The sequence below is a fragment of the Phyllobates terribilis genome, unplaced genomic scaffold (assembly GCF_046119375.1).
Source record: "Phyllobates terribilis strain yellow unplaced genomic scaffold, ASM4611937v1 Scaffold_2__4_contigs__length_985480577, whole genome shotgun sequence".
NCBI lineage: Eukaryota > Metazoa > Chordata > Amphibia > Anura > Dendrobatidae > Phyllobates > Phyllobates terribilis.
In genome coordinates, this window is record NW_027362762.1 from 72,894,437 (window position 1) to 72,912,170 (window position 17,734).

The 17,734-nt window shown below is 39.9% G+C and overlaps 1 protein-coding gene across 1 annotated transcript; it reads left to right on the forward strand.

Moving 5' to 3' along the window:
• The first annotated feature begins 1,482 nt into the window (after positions 1–1,482).
• On the forward strand, positions 1,483–17,160 carry LOC141249525 (collagenase 3-like). The gene is made up of 10 exons (XM_073669665.1): positions 1,483–1,776; positions 3,695–3,939; positions 5,499–5,647; positions 7,123–7,248; positions 7,859–8,020; positions 8,400–8,517; positions 9,968–10,101; positions 11,280–11,439; positions 13,102–13,205; positions 15,307–17,160. Exons 1-10 carry the CDS (start codon positions 1,657–1,659, stop codon positions 15,405–15,407), a joined length of 1,419 nt encoding a protein of 472 aa, XP_073525766.1. The 5' UTR covers positions 1,483–1,656; the 3' UTR covers positions 15,408–17,160.
• The last annotated feature ends 574 nt before the right edge of the window (positions 17,161–17,734 follow it).

Here is a 17,734-nt window from a genome sequence, read left to right on the forward strand (position 1 = left end):
CCAGTCCGGCCCGCGGACCGAAACAGCCAATGGGCCGCACCATGATCTTCACATCCTGATATGTAGATAGCGGTGAATACATTGATGGAGGACAGGGCCACCGGCACCTTCTTCCACCAGTCAGCTTGTGCAACTGAGACAACAAACGCGATGACGTCACTACATCGCATCTGCTTTTCAGAGAGTCAGTGCACCAGAGACAAGAGCAGATCACAGAGGGAACGGGAGCGAGGTGAGTCAGTGATTTTTTTATATGTGTATGGGATGTGTGCCTGTATATAGGAGGCTATGTGAGGGCTCATACTGAGTGTGTGGGAGCTCATATTGTACATGGAGGGCTATGTGTGGGCTCATACAGTATAAGGGGGATGTCAGCATTATTAATTCTGCTCAATATTAAGTGATACAAATAATCTTAATAAAAAATAATAATTATATATTCATATTAAGATTGAGCAGAATTTATTTCAGCCTATTGATTGAGCCCTCCACTACAGTAACGGCCTCTCATGTGGCCCCTGGGGAAAATTAATTGCCCACCCCATTATCTAGAAGATTTCAAGGGAACCCCTGGCCATAACTCTTTAACACATATACAGTCTTACAGCACAAAGGGGCCCCTGGGTTGCATCCATGGAGTAACTGCCGATTGGAGAAGCGAGCTTGAGGCAAAAATAGTCAAATAAATACAGTTCAGGATTAGAAGGGACAAAACCAGCTACAAAAGCAGTTGAAAAAATAACAATGTCAGAGGTAAAGCCAGGGTCAGATGCCAAGAGGTCAGTCAAGAATGGTGTTAGATAAGCCAGGCTCAGAATCAAGAGGGACTATAGAAAAAATGTTGGGCAAAATCACTAGCCAGTTCAGAATCAGGAACAAAAGAGCACCAGAGATTTAGGAAAGCCAGACAATAGCTGGCAACTCCTAGCAGTATGCTGGAAGTTTAAGTAAGGTGCGGCGCTGCCCTATTAGCCCCTGGCCAACTGAACAGCAGCCACACCAGTATATCTGGCTGGACAGAGCCTGCCTTGCCCAGCGATTTCAGCCATAACATCTCCTTTATCACCAGTGCCTCCTCTGGATGGATACGGCAGAATCTGGTGATGGAGACAGACATCGCAGGAGTGGGTCTGGGTATCTCATACCTATTTATCAATCTGATAACTTTTTATCGATCTCACATCTATCTATAAATCTGTCTATCTAATATAATTTCATTTATATTTCTTTATAATTTCCTGTTAGCTTGAGACAACTTGCTGTCTGGACAAATATTCTCGTTTACGGAGAGTTGCCCACAATAATCTTTCTCCAAGGTTTTTCTTTTAACTTTTCAAGTCAAAAAGTTCATTTTGCAAACTAATGAATAAATCCCAGCATCGTGTGGCACTTTGTGCAACTCAGTACTTCCCACACACAAATCTGCTGAGGGCATGTTTACTTTACAATCTCCTCTTAGCAGCAGGGCACAGATGTAGAAGTTGTTCTGTTCCATACCACAAACCAGGATGTCTTCTGGGGGGATTTGGGAGTAATCATATTTACCATCCTCTGGTTAGAAGTTTTAGCATGTCTCAATGGAGTGACTCATGGCTCATACACTATATAAGGAGGCTCATACGCAGCCAGCAGATGTGCAGGGCATAAGAACCAGACATGATGCCTACAACATCAGCGGGGATTCTGTTGGTGGTCAGCTTCGGCTGTTGCTTCTCCATCCCCATCCCTGTGGAGGACAGCTCTGAAGTCTCGGAGAAAGATCTCCGTTTTGCACAGGTAAGCCTGCTCTTCTTGATTCCACCTACTTTTCCCATTTATAGTATATCGACATCCTATGGGGTGAAGTGGCTGGGGTTGCCACCTTTTTTACTCCAAAATACCTTTCAAGGTTTAGTGTGTATTTTCATGTCAGGTGTGTTATTTTCTCATGGATTTACACGCTAAAAATTAACGCAATACACCCTTCACCCAATGGCCTTAATCAGAAATTGCTTTTTTACATACTAGAAAAAAATGGACCATTTTTCATTAGCATGCTGGATCTTGGACTTTGGTCCATTTTAACCGTAATTCTGTCATCCGTTTTTTGGCAAAAAAAATAATAAAAATGTCCAGCGTTACAATTCCATAAAACAGCAACAAACAGAGAGCACGTGGATGACACATGGATGGTATCTATGCGCTGTTGTTTTGATTCTCACGATCCCATTAATTTTAATGAACAAACTTGATCACATGAAAAAAAGGATGATTTATTTTTTTTTATCTGCAAAAAAAACAGAGACATGAACATCCCCAAAAACTATAATAGGTACATGTTCTATCCATTAAAATTGCGGCTATAACACGTACATGAAATATGGACGTCTGAATGACGCATAAGACTGGTTGTTAATATTACGTGTGGTTTTAGAGGCAGGACAATTAACTAAATTTAACACTTAAAGAGGCTATTCAGGATTTTTTTTTTACTATGGGCCTAAAAACTAACAGGTGGTTGCTAACAGAAGCAACTATTTGTCTGTTCTACCCGACACCGGCTCAGGGCGGTCACACATTGCTCCTGCCGGTGATTCTGCTGCTCCACGTCAACAGAGCAGCGCTTCCTCTTCTAGGCTGCTCCGTTGACCGGGCGTGACTGCTGGCGTCATACTCCCGCAGTTTGGTAACGGGGTGCTAGCTGTCAATCAGCATGACGTCGGACTCGGTAGTCATGCCCTGTCAACAGAGTAGAGCGGAAAGAAGCTGCTGAATCACCGGCAGGATCAGTCCGTGGCTGCTTTGCGCCGAAAGAGATCGGCGCCGGACACAATAGGCAAGTAGTTAGTAACTACCTGCCTGTTAGTTCTTAAACACATTGTAAAAAAGTCCCGTATAACCCCTTTAAGTCCTCAAGCCATAGCTAGACAGTGTCTCCATAACACAGTGAGCACCCCCAGACTTCGGCTCTTGACTCTTGGTGGCGGCGCAGGCAGCGTGCACATATCCAGCTCCTGAATGTGAGCTTCTCTGGCTCTCTGCTTCCTTACCCAATGTACAAGTGACAGTTCTTACATGATGCCCAGGGTTCCAGGTGTCGGACATCCACAGATCAGATCTTGTAGATGGGTGAAAACTTATTTCCACTGGACCACCTTTGTTAAGGGATTAATTCATCAAACCATTTTCACAATAAAATTGCAGTCACAATTTTTCGCGCAACCAGTAGTTGAACAAAAATATTGCTACTCTTGGTGTTTTTAGTTCTTCTATTTCGTCGAAAAAACAATTGGAGCTGATCTGTAAGGGGTAGTATATTTTTTTAATTGTGCCAAATTTAACAAACATGGTGCCACATTTTGAAAAATTTGGTGCAAAACCCAGTGACTTTGAACTTCTCTTACACCAAAACAATGATTTAAAAGTGCCACCGATCACGCAGGACCCCTTCTCTTTAGAACTTTTACTCTAGTTTATGTAATTTCCCCCCTTTTGTGACTTTTTGAGCCTATTGAAAAAATTGCAATTGATAAATCTGTTTAAAAACATCTGGAACGCTAAACCAGGGCCAACAAAATAGAAAACTGTAGGATGAGGCACAGAGCGATAGAAATTTGTCGTAGGTGTTTAATAAATTTGGTTCGCACCATAAAATGCATGAAAAAATTCACATTTTATTCTATCATCATCAAATGCATTTTTCTTTCCATTCTAGAAATATCTAAGCACCTTGTACAGTTCTTCAACCAACCCCATCGGGATTTTGAGAAAAAGCGGAGCCAACAGTGTGACGGCTCGGCTAAAAGAGATGCAAGCCTTCTTTGGCCTGGATGTAACGGGCAAACTAGATGAAGAAACCCTTGATATTATGAAACAGCCGAGATGTGGGGTCCCAGATATTGGAGAATACAACTTCTTCCCAAGAAAGCTAAAATGGCCTAGATACAATCTCACCTACAGGTATCTCTATATTCACGTCTCTTGCTCGGTATTTATCACATCTGTATGGTAACCCGTCTATATCTCCACCCATATTTATATTTCCATAAATCTGATTAATATGGCAGTAATAAGAGCTCAATATGTGGTTTGAGTAATTTTAAGCCTCTTTGACCTCCTCCATCTTTGAAGATTGGAGTAATCTCAGACAGACTGTCTACTAGGGGAAAAAGCTGAAGGAGAACCACAAGTCAATGGTGGTAGCTGTTTTGGAGTGGCAGCCAATCTCAAATGGCAGACTAGCTCAGGGGAGATCTAAAATTGATATCCCCATAATTGAAGCTTATGACCGCTTACCATTTTGGGTGCCATTTTTCGAGGTGGCCTACAGTATCCAAAAAGGTTTTACTTTACATATGATCCCAGTGTGGTAAAAAAATAAGAAATAACACCTATTCTCCTTTTATTTCCCAAGTGCTCTTCCATACCACTTGTTGTGTCACCCACCGGTCTCTTCTCATTCTCCTCCGGCATAGTCAACATTTGACCACTGCAGCCAATCAGTGGTGGCAGCAATTGACTGCATCTGTCAAGCACCAAGGAGAAGGAGAGACCAGTGGGTAACACAGCCAGCAGGATGGAGGACAGCAGGGGCTCATAAGGAGAGTATGTGCTATTTCTCATTTTATTACCACATTGGGGTCATATATAAGGTTTCAGGAAGGGATAGATAACCCCATTTAAAGCTTTTCCTGTTTTTAGTGTGTAAATAATGCATTAGTACACAACTTTCTAACATACTTTGGCCCCAATTTTTCATTGCTGTTTCTCCACTTTTCTGGAATAACTTTCTATACTTTTTATTTTCTATACATTTTGTGCCACTTTTTACGTCGTCTTTCTTTTTTAAGTTTTTTTTTGTCCTCAACTTAGTCATGAAATGCAACTTTTCCAAATGTCGCTGTTTTTTTGGTGCATCTCACTCTAGTCCATGCCTAGAATAAGGTTTATGGCGATTATTATTATTTTTTTGTTACAGTTGAATACCAATATTAAATGATTATGCAACTTTTAGTCCTGAATTTTGTCTTTGACGTGTTTTGCGATTACGACTTTCTAGTGTCAAAAGTTGCATTGTTACGGAAAATAAATTCAGGGGTGGACTTGAGTATGCTTTTGACAAAATTTACGACTTTTTGAAACGTCATAAAACATCTGGAAACCCCAAAACTTGCTCACAATGGTGAACATAAAAAAATATAACAGGGAAAAACATATAAAATCGACTTCAAAAATGGTGGAAATTAAAGGAAAAAAATAAGACACAAATGAAAAACAGGTAAAAAACACCAAAAACTAGACAAATAAAGCTGCAAACTCAATAATGAAATCTGGGCTACGTTGTTTTAGAAAGTTGTAAAACTTTGTATTTACAAAGTATTTTTTTACATAAAACCTTGAAAACTTCTTTACCTCATCTTGTAGGGTAGCGTTTCAATTCTGTGATTATTTCCCCTTCCCTTACACCTGTGTGGGAATATTTGCTGACTTAATGCACAATTTATTTTTTATGTTTCCAGAATTGTTAACTACACCCCCGATTTACCACGTGCAGATGTGGACAGAGCTATTAAAAAAGCATTGAAAGTGTGGAGTGATGTCACCCCATTGAATTTCACCAGACTGCGGTCCGGCACGGCTGATATTATGGTTTCCTTCGGAAAAATGGGTAAGTTGCTATTAAGCAATGAAGATTACCATTAGATAAATATTAAAATATAATAGGGAGCTGCCTCCTAATGATGTCATCTGACTGTGTTTTGGATCAATACAATTAGCCTGCTGGGGCGCCAAGATCTGATCACATGCTTAAACGGGGTTTCCACCTTTGGGGGCAATTTTTATTTTTCTTAAATTCATGTATTTTGAGCTTAAAATAATTTTTGCAGTTGGGTTTCATTAAGAATTTGACACCGTTTTGCTTTTACAGACTCCTTGTTTCCCCGAACATTCAATCTTGATGCGGTCTGTGCAACAAAGGCGCTATAAAAGGCACACAGGGCACCATTTTTAATGGAACCCAAATCCAAAAATTATTTTTAGCCCTAAATACATGCATTTGAATTGAAAAAGAAAATTGTTCCCAAAGGTGGACATCCCCTAAAAGAGATTACTTGCAATCTGCCCTTAAATATCTCAGCCTGTATGCTTCAATACAAGAATTCCTTCCGAATAATAACCATGCCTCCCCAACCCTTCCAGCACTGTGGGATATAAAAATCAAAGGAGGCAAACGGAGGGCACCAGGTAGGGTGACTATGTAGGATACCCATGATGAAGTGTCACTTTAAAGTTCATAGACACCTTTGACATCAAAGAAATTATTTTTACATAAGTTAGTAGCCACCTTTAGCTAATAAAATTATTATTATTATTAAAATTTTATTAAAATTGCATTAAAATTAAGTCTGCAATCGTCCATCCTTCATTCATTTTCAGACCCAAGTTTCAAGTTTTTCTCTTGTGGGATTGTCTCTCCCAGTAATACAGGCTGGATGTGAGTTCTGTGTGTATCCAGGATGCTGCTTTCTTCATTATCTCATATCAGCACAGCTTCTATCCTGCACTTACTTCCTCTTCATGTGATTTTCTCCTTTTCTATAGCCCGATTTCTCTGCCCTCTCTGAGCCTATTCATAGTTTCCCCACTCTCCAGGCTTTCGATTTGTAACATTTTTGCAGATCAATCAGCTAGGTAAAGGACTTACAAACATTCTGCAACAGAAAAATATTAGAAAATTGAATAAACATTATTTAGAAAGTTGTTTAACTGCGCATTTTAGGAAGAAAGTGAAGAATAAAACGTGCGCAAAGGTGTACATAGCCTTTAAAGGGGTTTTTCAAATTTGTGTTAAATTTATCTTAAGGGCATAAAATGTGTGCCCCTGAGACCAGTCTTTAGTGGTCACATGTGGTACAAGGTTCACCATCGGTGAAGCCAAGCATACAGTGATCGACAGGGAGGACTGAGAATGGTCTCTATAATGGCAGTTGGGTTTAACTGGGGAGTATATCCTCTGATTTTATCACATTTTGACAAGAACTCAGAAAATCTCTTTTAGTCGCCCCCAAAAAACTCGACTGATTTTTTTTTACCCCACCCCAGCTCACAGTGTTATATATAAATGTCTTTATTTCTTTCTAGAGCATGGTGATTATTACCCATTTGATGGCCCTAATGGTTTGCTCGCTCATGCCTTTCCCCCTGGAGAAAAAATTGGAGGAGACACACATTTTGATGATGATGAAACCTTCACAAACGACTTTAAAGGTAAAAGTTAAAGTTCAGTTGTAAAGTTTGCGTATACTGTGTATGGTACATTTATAGACCCTCATCAGATGGTTCCGGAAAAATCAGTGGACAAAGTTTACCCTATTAAATCCCACCCTATAAGACTAGAAATTGTTATTAAAGGGGTTTTCTGGTCCTTTTGAAAAATTGATAGATGTTGTGGCCGTTATAAAAGCAACACCTATCACTAGAATTCCACACTGCTCTAGCGCTGTCACTCTGATGGTTTCCGCTAGGACTGGAAGTGATGGCATCATGACTACCAGTCACCCGACCATGCAGCCTGTTGGTGTCCTCATAGCTCAGGTGACTGTTGGACGGGATGCCTACTCTTCCATTCCTGATGGTGGCCATAAGAATAGTGGGGACTTCTAGTGGTGGATATTGCTTTTTTCCTTATTTTATAGGTAGCCCTACTAGAGATTTGCAAAACGATTTACAAGAACCTGGTCCAACGAATCCGACGAACCTGAACTTCTACAGATTCGCTCATCCCTAGTAATGGAAAACTTATTGACCAAGTAATATATGTTTTGGATTAACTCGTATTTCAATTAATAATGTAATGTGAGTGTTGCTGTTTTTGCAGGATACAACCTGTTTATTGTTGCTGCTCATGAATTCGGCCACGCTCTGGGGCTCGACCATTCCAGAGATCCGGGGTCCTTGATGTATCCGGTTTATAGTTATGCAGAGACCACCAGCTTTATTCTTCCTGATGACGATGTACAAGGCATTCAAGAACTTTACGGTGCGTGGTAGCATCCTATGTTGTCATCAAGATGCCGGTTTGCTTGGCAAATCTGGCCCAGACCTCGTTAGAAGGTCCATTGTGCTTCCACGTTATAGTATCCGGCTTAGTCCTCTCGGAATCCCAGGTCTGATAACCAGAACTCACAGCATTGTAGGGATTAGACCGGGACTGAAATGCACCCACACAACAGCCATCTTAACGAGGGCAGACGATGTGGTGGTCTTGTTGGCAAAGCTAAATTGCCTGGTGCAGATAGGACATTGTATATCAAAGCCCGGATTCCTTTTTTTTTTATCAGAAGGATTAATTTACTCAATTTAGAGTTTCATTTAGGTCCTAAAATGTCAACTAATATTTTTTTGGAATCTCTTTGCAGGACCTGGTGATAGAGACCCAAACCCAAAACATCCCAAAACACCTGAGAAGTGTGACCCAGATCTAGAGATTGATGCAGTCACCGAACTCAGAGGAGAAAAGTTTATCTTCAAAGACAGGTGGGTAAAACTTATTATTCATGGCCCATTATAGATGATGAATAAAAACTTAACTCCTATAGACACACATAGAAAAATTAATTTGACACATGTTAACAGATTTTTGTCACCTAATCTAAGAGCAGTCTAATGTAGAGACAGAGACCCTGATTCCAGTGATGTGTCACTTACTGGGCTACTTGCTGTAGTTTTGATAAAATCTGTTTTATCAGCAGGAGATCATCACTAAAGGACTAGTAAACCTGCTGACAGGTAGTCCTCCATATTCATAAGGTCTTTATAACCCTGCCCCCAGCACTGATTGGCAGCTTTCTGCCTATGCACAGTGTACACAGAAAGCTGCCAATCAGTGATGTGGGCGGGGTTATACACAGCTCAGCATTCAGAGATCTGCAGCAGAGAAAACAGGAATTTTATTAAAATGACATCAAGCACATTGCTGGAATCAGGGTCTCTGCCCTTACATCATGCTGCTCTCAGATGGGGTATAAAAAACTTGGTGACATATTCTCTTTAAAGGTTATCTTTAGTTATAAAAAAGTTGCACTAAGTTACAGTCTGCCATCTTCATTTCTGCATTAATTTTTAGACCCTCTTATATGCAGTTTGTAGCTTGATCCATGTTTCAGATTTTTCTCTTGTGGGAGCGTCCCTCCCAGTGATATAGGCAGGATATATATCAGCACAGCTTCTATCCTGCTCTAATTTCCTTTTCATGTGGGTTCCTACTTTTCTATATGCTATTTTCTCTCTATTTTCTTTCTGCACTGTCCATGCTTTGGAGATCTATGTTAAACCCCCCTTCCTTCCTTTCCTGCTGCTATCAGGGAGAGGGGAGTAGAGAGAGCCTTTAGCAGCAACAATTTTGCAGAGCACTCAGCTGGACGGACTTGCAGACACTCTGTGAGAGTAAAATGGTAGAAAATGTTTAATTTATATTTTCTATAAAGTTGCTTAATTTTGCAATTAGGAAGCAATTGAAAAATTGCAAATTTTTTTTTAAAGAGGATCTGAATAGACTATATTTATTATTACATAGGTCTCTTAAACCTGATGAGGCTGGTGTATTTACCTTCATATTTCATGTCACAATGGCTGTTTTGAAAGTTTTCCCACCTTATATAAATTTGAACATTTTATGACTATGGTATTGTGAAATCTGGTAATCGATCTGCTCTAAGTATAAGGTTATTTATGATTAGTTGTTGCTGCAGGGATAAAACCCAGGTCCATATGCCCTATTGGTGTCAGCAAGTAACGGCCCCAGCTCGGGAATATTATATCTTCTCTTCAATAATGCACCATTTCAGTCACCTGACCACTGCAGCCAATCACATTCCTCAGTGGTCACGTGACCAAAGAACAGGATTTCATAACTACCTGCTGCTTGTAAATTTTTAATCAGAGGATGGACAATCCCTTTAAGCCTTTATATTTTTTCTCTGTCCAGGTTCTTTTGGAGGCTTCATCCACAGATGACAGATGCAGAATTAGTTTTGACCAAATCTTTCTGGCCTGAACTTCCAAACAAAATTGACGCGGCTTATGAATACCCCCAGAAGGATCTGATATACATTTTTAGAGGTGGGTGTTTGCTACTATCTGCTCTTCAATAAATCAAACCTATACTATAAAAATCACCTACTATCAAAAACCTTAGAGGACGAAAAAGCCACAATTCTTTTCATACAGAATGATGAATAGGAATGGATGTCCTTTCGATTGGATGGAAAGTCTGTCCTCAATTTTTTTTTTTATTTAAATGCATGTATTTTGGGATAAAACAATTTTTTTAATTCATTGTTTCCCTGTAGATTGCTGGCTGCAGAATGAGTTAACAGAGAATCCATGAGTGAGCTCCTTCTGACAGGGAGTTTTTAACTTTTCTTTGTCTATTTTTTTTTACTTTTATATGCACATTGCTGGCTGAAGAATGAGTTAACTGAGAATCTGAAAGTGAGTTCCTTCAGACAAAAAGTTTGAATCACTTTCATCTGTGCACTTTTATGACCTCCTCTCAACTGATTTATGACCACAGACCATATAAAAGTTGGACCTGAACTTTGATGTGGTCACAAAGCAGAGAGTATCTCAGAAAGAAAAAAAAATATAGAAAAAAAGTCATACAAATGCTCTGTCAGAAGGAACTCACTCCTGGAAACTCAGTTAACTCATTCTTCAGAAAGCAATGTCTATATAAAAGTCAAAGGGTGCAACTTTTTTAATGAAATCCAATTACAAAAAATATTTTTAACCTAAAATAAATAGATTAAAGTAAAAAAAAGACTCCAAAGGTGTCCATATCTTTTTTTTTTTTTTTTAAACGCAACCTTTGCATCATAGACCTCATTTAAGAGATGACTGATAGAAATATATTGACATTGGTGTAAAAATTGACACCCATTACTACATTTACGCCACCATTTTTTCTATTGATTGAATCCGAACAGATCGGACCTAAAAAGACTTCATAGTTGGGTATTATTATCCGGACTTAATCTGATTTGCTGACAAGTTCTAACTATTTTGTAAAAGCCGTCGTCAATAGTCAAAGTCATAAATCAATATTTACATGAGAAGCGCATAAATCTCACTGGATGGAATATAAAAAAGTAACCATCATAGATTAAACTTCCGAGCAGAAAAAAGCTGCAGAAATAATGTTAATTTAAGCTTCTAAATGGAAATGTAATAATTATACAGCGATTATAACCCAATTATTTATACACTGTCGTCTAAGATATTTAATCCTGTCTTTTCAGGGAAAAAGTTCTGGGCTCTGAATGGATATGATATAATGGATGACTATCCCAAAAAATTGCATGAACTTGGTTTTCCCAAAAACCTGAAATCTATAGACGCAGCCGTCCATAATGATGTAAATGGAAAAACCTATTTCTTCACTGGGGACAAGTATTGGAGGTAGGAAAAAAAAATATTGTTATACTTGTGCCAAAACTTTCTTATTGATCCTAAATAATGATATATATTGTTAGGACTCGTGCACACGACCGATTTTCTCGTCCGAGTGCTATCAGTGGTTTTCTTGGATACCACTCGTTCCTATTCTATGGGGCTGCTCACATGTCCGATTTTTTTCCTCGGACCAAGTGGTCTGCGGAAAAAATCAGAGACATGCCCGAATTTGATCCTAGCGTTGGATCAAAATCGGCAATGCAAGTGTATGGGTACGTGAAAAATAATCGGACAGCACTTGGATGACATCCCTTCATTAAAGGGACAATATATCGATCTAAAAGAACATCTTGTAATGCTTAAATCCACCTGTGGTGGCGCTGCAGGGAAATTTAAAACTTGGTGTTGGATTTCCTCACTGATCACTAGAGATCCGACAACAAGTAACCTTGTGATCAACTTATGTGCACCAAAAAAAAAACCAAAAAGTGTTGGTCCCAAGTGCACAGCCCCTGTGTATGTACAAAATATTTCTAATCCACTTCATTGGGAAAGTGTTTTTTTTTTACTTAGGTTCCTTAAAGGGGTCAGTTCACCAATAAATGTATGATTGTAGCAGCTGCCACTGTTCGTACCGTCATCAATCACAAGAATGGGGGGGCTTATGTTTCCAATGCTTGCGCACTACTACTCCATTCACATGGGGGACATTGGACACCCATTCTTTCAGTCGGTGATGATGACAGCTATTTGACTCTTTGATGATACATTTATCATGTAAAGGGGTTGTTAATATTGATAGCCTATCCTTACGATAGGTCATCAATGTCTGATCGGTGGGGGTGCGACACCTGGCACTACCGCAAATCAGCTATTCCTGGTGCCAGAACTGCTCAGTTGTGGAGCTACACAGCTCAGTTGTGGAGCTGCACAGCTCAGTTGTAGAGCTGCACAGCTCAGTTGTGGAGCTACACAGCACAGCTTCATCAATGGAATAGTGGCTGCGGCCAGGTACTGCACATCCGCTCCCTATTAATATGAATAGGGAGCTAAAGTGCAGTACCCCATTGTGGCTACTATACAGTTGATGGAGCTGCGCTGTGCAGCTCCACAACTGAGCTGTGCAGCTCCACAACTGAGCTGTGTAGCTCCACAACTGAGCAGTTCCGACCGCCGCTAACACTGGGTACAGCTGATTAGCAGGGGGTTCCAGGTGTCACACCCCCACAAATCAGACATTGATGCCCTATCCTAAGGATATGCCATCAATGTTAAACCCCTTTAAATGATAGCTAAATCATGAGAGAGTCACACTGCTGCCCCGACTGCAAGAATGGGTGACCGGAAGTCCAATGGAAGAAAATACAGTGCTAGTGTGCTGGGGTATACAATTGTCAATTCATGAGTATATTTGACATATTATAATTTTTCATTACTGTTTTTTTTTAAAAAATACAGTTTATAAACTAAAAATGCAAAGTCCAGCAGCTTCCGTGCTCAGGGCTGTACGCCTAGGAGTTGCCACCCCAGCCTACAAGAATACTGTGAAGTTATAGGTTAACCTCGGAGATACTGGGTAAAATGGAGGGCACTCACAAATAAATCTCCAAATCAGATTATAAATATTTGTAAAAGAAAAATAAAATACATTTTTCCTATCTTTTCCAGCTATGATGAGGAAAGCATGACTTTGGATAAAGGATTCCCCAGGATTATTGCAGATGACTTTTTGGGTATTGGAGAAAAAGTTGATGCGGCTTATCGAAGAAATGGTAAATATGGGAATATCATAGTATTTGTATTTTGTTAATCAAAATACCTAATATATAATATACTTAAATTTATATCTTAGGCCATGTTCACACGTTCAGTATTTGGTCAGCATTTTACATAAGTATTTCTAAGTTAAAACCAGGAGTGGGTGATAAATACAGAAGTGGTGATGTGTTACTATTATACTTTTCCTCTGATTGTTCCACTCTTGGTTTTGGCTTACAAATACTGATGTAAAATACTGACCAAATACTGAACGTGTGAACATGGCCTTAGAAGGGTTGTCCGGGACAAACATATTGAAGACTTATCCATGAGCTTGATAATAAATAGGAGATCATGGGTGTCTGACACCCAGCACCTCCACCGATCTTCTGCTATCCCTTCTTTCTATGGTCGCGAGTAAGCCATGTACGGAGCAGAACTCCGTAACTGAATGGAAATAGGAGGTAAACTGCAGTATTCCGCAATGGCCACTATGTAATGAAAGGGGGTGCTGTGTTCAGCTCCATACATTGGTTACATCCTACCTACATCAGCTGATCGTCAAGGGTGCCGGGTTTAGGAGCCCACCGATTTCAGAGGCCATCAATATTTTTAACTCCAGGAGAACCCCTTTAAGTCTCCAGGGTGGGGTTCACTATGTGATGTCCATATGCCCTCGTAGGGCAAATTGACAAGAGTTGTCTCAATGAGCAAACCTCTTTAATTGGATTACCCTTCAATCTGTTATTCAATGGGTTCGAAACCCACTGGTGTGATATGTGCCCTCAAAAATCCAAAGCTCAGTAGAAACCTGTGAAGCACCAATGGGTCAAATCTTTGGGTAGGTTGAAGATAGTCATGAAAAACTGCAAAGAACCGTTGATGATTTTGAGGAGGTCACAACCAAAGCAATTGTAAATAGGTAGTTAGATAGTATATTTTTGCGTGGACCTCAAGCCCCATGCAGGAGAGGAGTGGAAGAATCAGTATCTTTGGCTATTGTGGTTCAGGGTCAGTCCGGAGAGAGGGTTCAGCTAGAAGTCACTCTTTGGTCTTGATTTATCTCTAGATAGATATTGAAGGATAACTCACAAGGTACTGTTATTTCTCACCTGGTGTGGTGGATTCTCAATGCCTCAGCTCAGATGAGCGGTTGCTGAGCGACATTGACGGATGACGTTGGTGCAGCAATATTGCCCGACCTGATCAATGAAGGCTGTACTGGCTGAATGGCGACTAAAAAAGTAGAGTAATAGATCACAGGAAAGCTGCAAACTCAGTGAAGGGAGACCAAAGAAGAGGAGCTCAGATAGCTGTACAGCAGAGTAGACTACCAATATAGTAGAGCTGAGTAAGTCAGAAGTCTCATTGCAGCAAAGCAGTAGAGTCTTGAGTGTCGTAGTGGAGCCCATCGGCATAGCAAAAATGGGTGTTTTAGGAGACTTAGTTCTAGAGGTGTAGCAGAGCCCAGCAACAAAGCAGAACAAGGTATATCAGGAGACTCACTTGCACTGATACAGCAGAGCCCGTGGCACATCTGACTGCTAGGAGACTCACTGAAGGCAATGTAACAGAGCCCAGCAGCACAGCAGAGATGGGAATTGACAGTAGACTAACTTGAGAAAATGTAGCAGAGACCAGCAGCACTGCAGAGCTGGGAATTGTCAGTAGACTAACTAGAGGAAATGTAGCAGAGACCAGCAGCACTGCAGAGCTGAATGCTAGGAGACTCACTGAAGGCAATGTAGCAGAGCCCAGCAGCACAGCAGAGCTGGCAATGTCAGTAGACTAACTAGAGGAAATACAGCAGAGACCAGCAGCACAGCAGACCTTTACCACCAGTAGTGATAAAGATTAGTGATCCTAAGTTCTAGGTGATACCTGAATACTCAAGCGGCATGCTGCCATCTAAGCTTGCCTTTAATGCTCAGAAGCATGACCTTAGAGGTATGTGCCAGGTTATCATGGTAAATTTATGCTCACAGGTACAGAGATTCCTTTTGTTATATAACCCAAAAATGAATTTGAAGAAAGGTAACAATGGGAGAAGGAAATTAAATCTGACATAAGCACTTACCCTATAAATATAATTATATTTACCTTTCTCTATTATAGGTTACTTCTACTTCTTCAATGGACCCCTTCAATTTGAATACAGCATCTGGAGTAAGAAAGTGACCCGATTATTGAAGACCAACTCCATTCTCTGGTGCTAATCCTGGGCACATCACTGTCATCCATCGTGGAGCAGACACCTCCTGCCAGGATTCTGTGCTTTCCTCCTATCATACGTACAGCTCAGGAGTCACCGTGAATATTACATATTGGTACCATCAGTTCGTACATAGTTATAGGAGTTGTCCCCCCTCTTACAATTAAAAAAAATCCCACCCAGAATAGTGTAAAATAAAAAAAGAAGTAGTCACAATCTTACCAATCCCCCAGGAGTGTCTGTACTTCCTGTTCTGTTGGCCGTCCCTGCTGCTGATGATTGGCTGCAGGGGTCACATGTCAGTCCAGATAGAGCAGAAAATACAGAGACCGGCAAGTAGAGATGTACCGTTGCATCTGTACCTTAGAGCCTAGGTGGGCCCAAAAGAAATCTTTGGCTTACATAATAAGATTATAGGCCAAGTCGTTATAGCATTTGTTGATTATTATTTTTTTGGTTGTCTAGTTTTTATCTTTTCGTTTGTTTTTCATTTGCGTCTTATTCTTTTTTTTATTTGCACCTATTTGACTTTTTTTTTTAAAGTCTATTTTATGTGTTCATTTATTTTTCAGTTGTTGTTGGTGTTTCCAGATGATTTTGGCTGATTTTGTGCAAATGTCATCCCCGGAATTATTTTAATTTACATCTGAAATTTTTGTGCAAATTTGATGAACATTCGACTTTTTGCACTAAAGAGTCACAAGAAAGGTTAAAGACAAAAGTAAAGTATCAAAAGGATCAGAGTGCAGATAACATGCTGTCCTGCTGGCTGAATAAATCCAAGGATCAGGTGAATATAGGGTCCTTAGATTTATTCAACTAGCAGCCCAGCATTTTATCCACACTCGGATCCTTTCAAGCATTTTAAAGAATTAGGCACACAAAAAAGGAAATTTTTGCACCAAGACACACAAAAAAAGAAAAGTGACTTAAAAAAAACCTTCTACTCACAATCCAAGAACTTGGTATTTTGCTGGAAATGATACATTAGAGCCCTTATGCCACCATTAAGCATCAAGAAAGGAATGGCAGGGGATCGGTAAAGTGACTGTTACTTCTTTTACTATTTTACATAATATTGATACATAATATTTTTCTGGAAAAATCTTAAGTAACTGGGCAACACCTTTAAGACACTACAGGAATTCTTGCTCGCTAAGATCTTTGATATTGGCATAAGTGCTACTTCTTATTCATGGTTTAATACTTTTCAAAAATTTCAATTTTCCGCCACTTATTTTTGTAGGAAGTATTGACTGAAGTACTTTGCTTAGTGATTTTTTTATGCTGTGACTATGGCCATAAGGTGTTAAACTTTGCCATTTAAAGTGTAGCTTTAATATTTTATCCAACAATATTGCGAGATCCTTTATCTGACTGTATTGTTATCGAAATCTGAATAATATGGGGTAAAAATGTAAAAAAAAACAACAAAAAAAAACGCTTAGCTAGACTACTGGCAAGTCTTCTCATCCATTTGCTGCTTGCAGCTTAGTACAAGTTGTGCGTTGCATTGAAGACTTGGGTAATCTATAGCAAATTGGTAGCAATGTATACTGTATATGGCAACCTGTCTTTTTTAAAGAGCATAGGGTTTCAGCTCACTAAACTGGTAAAGGGGATAAATATTCAAAATTCTTCACGTTTGAAGAGATTTCTAACTCTGTATCAGTAAAGCACAGCTCCCACTACTATGAAGAAATGTAAAAATATACACAGTGCAGAATATTGGATCTGAAGGAGTTATTTTAAAGAGGACCTGTTGATTTCTCATAGAATGGAGTTAAATACCTTGTAAAAATCCCTAAGCTCCCCTGATTCTGACGCTCTTTTCTGTTTTACGCTGCGTCACTCCATTGAAGAGATATTCATATTTGTTCCTTTGGAGCGCAGTATGTGAAATCTCTGCTTGCAGTCCAACTGGGAGTTTCTCCAGAGTCTTCTCTGGGGGCGTACACTTCCACTCCTCCCTTCCAGATGCTGCCACTCACAGTTCAGTAGCTGATCTAGCAGTCTTTCAGGGAGGAGTACAAGCACACGCTCCCCCCAGAGAAAATTCTGAAGAAGCGCCCAGTTGAACTGTAAGCAGAGATTTCACATACTGCGGTCCAGACCAAACAAATATGAATATCTCTGCAATGGAGCGATGCATCGCAAAAAGGAAAATTGCGACAGAATCAGGGGAGCTCAAGGATTTTCACAAGATGTTTAACTCAATTATTTTTGAGAAAGTTACAGGTCCTCCTTAAGAACTATGTAAACCTCATAAGCAAAGCATAAACACCTAGCTTCATCTTCCCATAGCTTTTATATATTGTCCTGTGTATAGCA

Coding starts and splice junctions, on each gene's coding strand:
- LOC141249525 (XM_073669665.1), top strand. CDS start 1,657: ATGATGCCTACAACATCAGCGGGGATTCTGTTGGTGGTCAGCTTCGGC. Junction 1,777..3,694: donor AAGATCTCCGTTTTGCACAG/GTAAGCCTGCTC, acceptor TTTCCATTCTAG/AAATATCTAAGCACCTTGTA. Junction 11,440..13,101: donor ACTGGGGACAAGTATTGGAG/GTAGGAAAAAAA, acceptor TATCTTTTCCAG/CTATGATGAGGAAAGCATGA.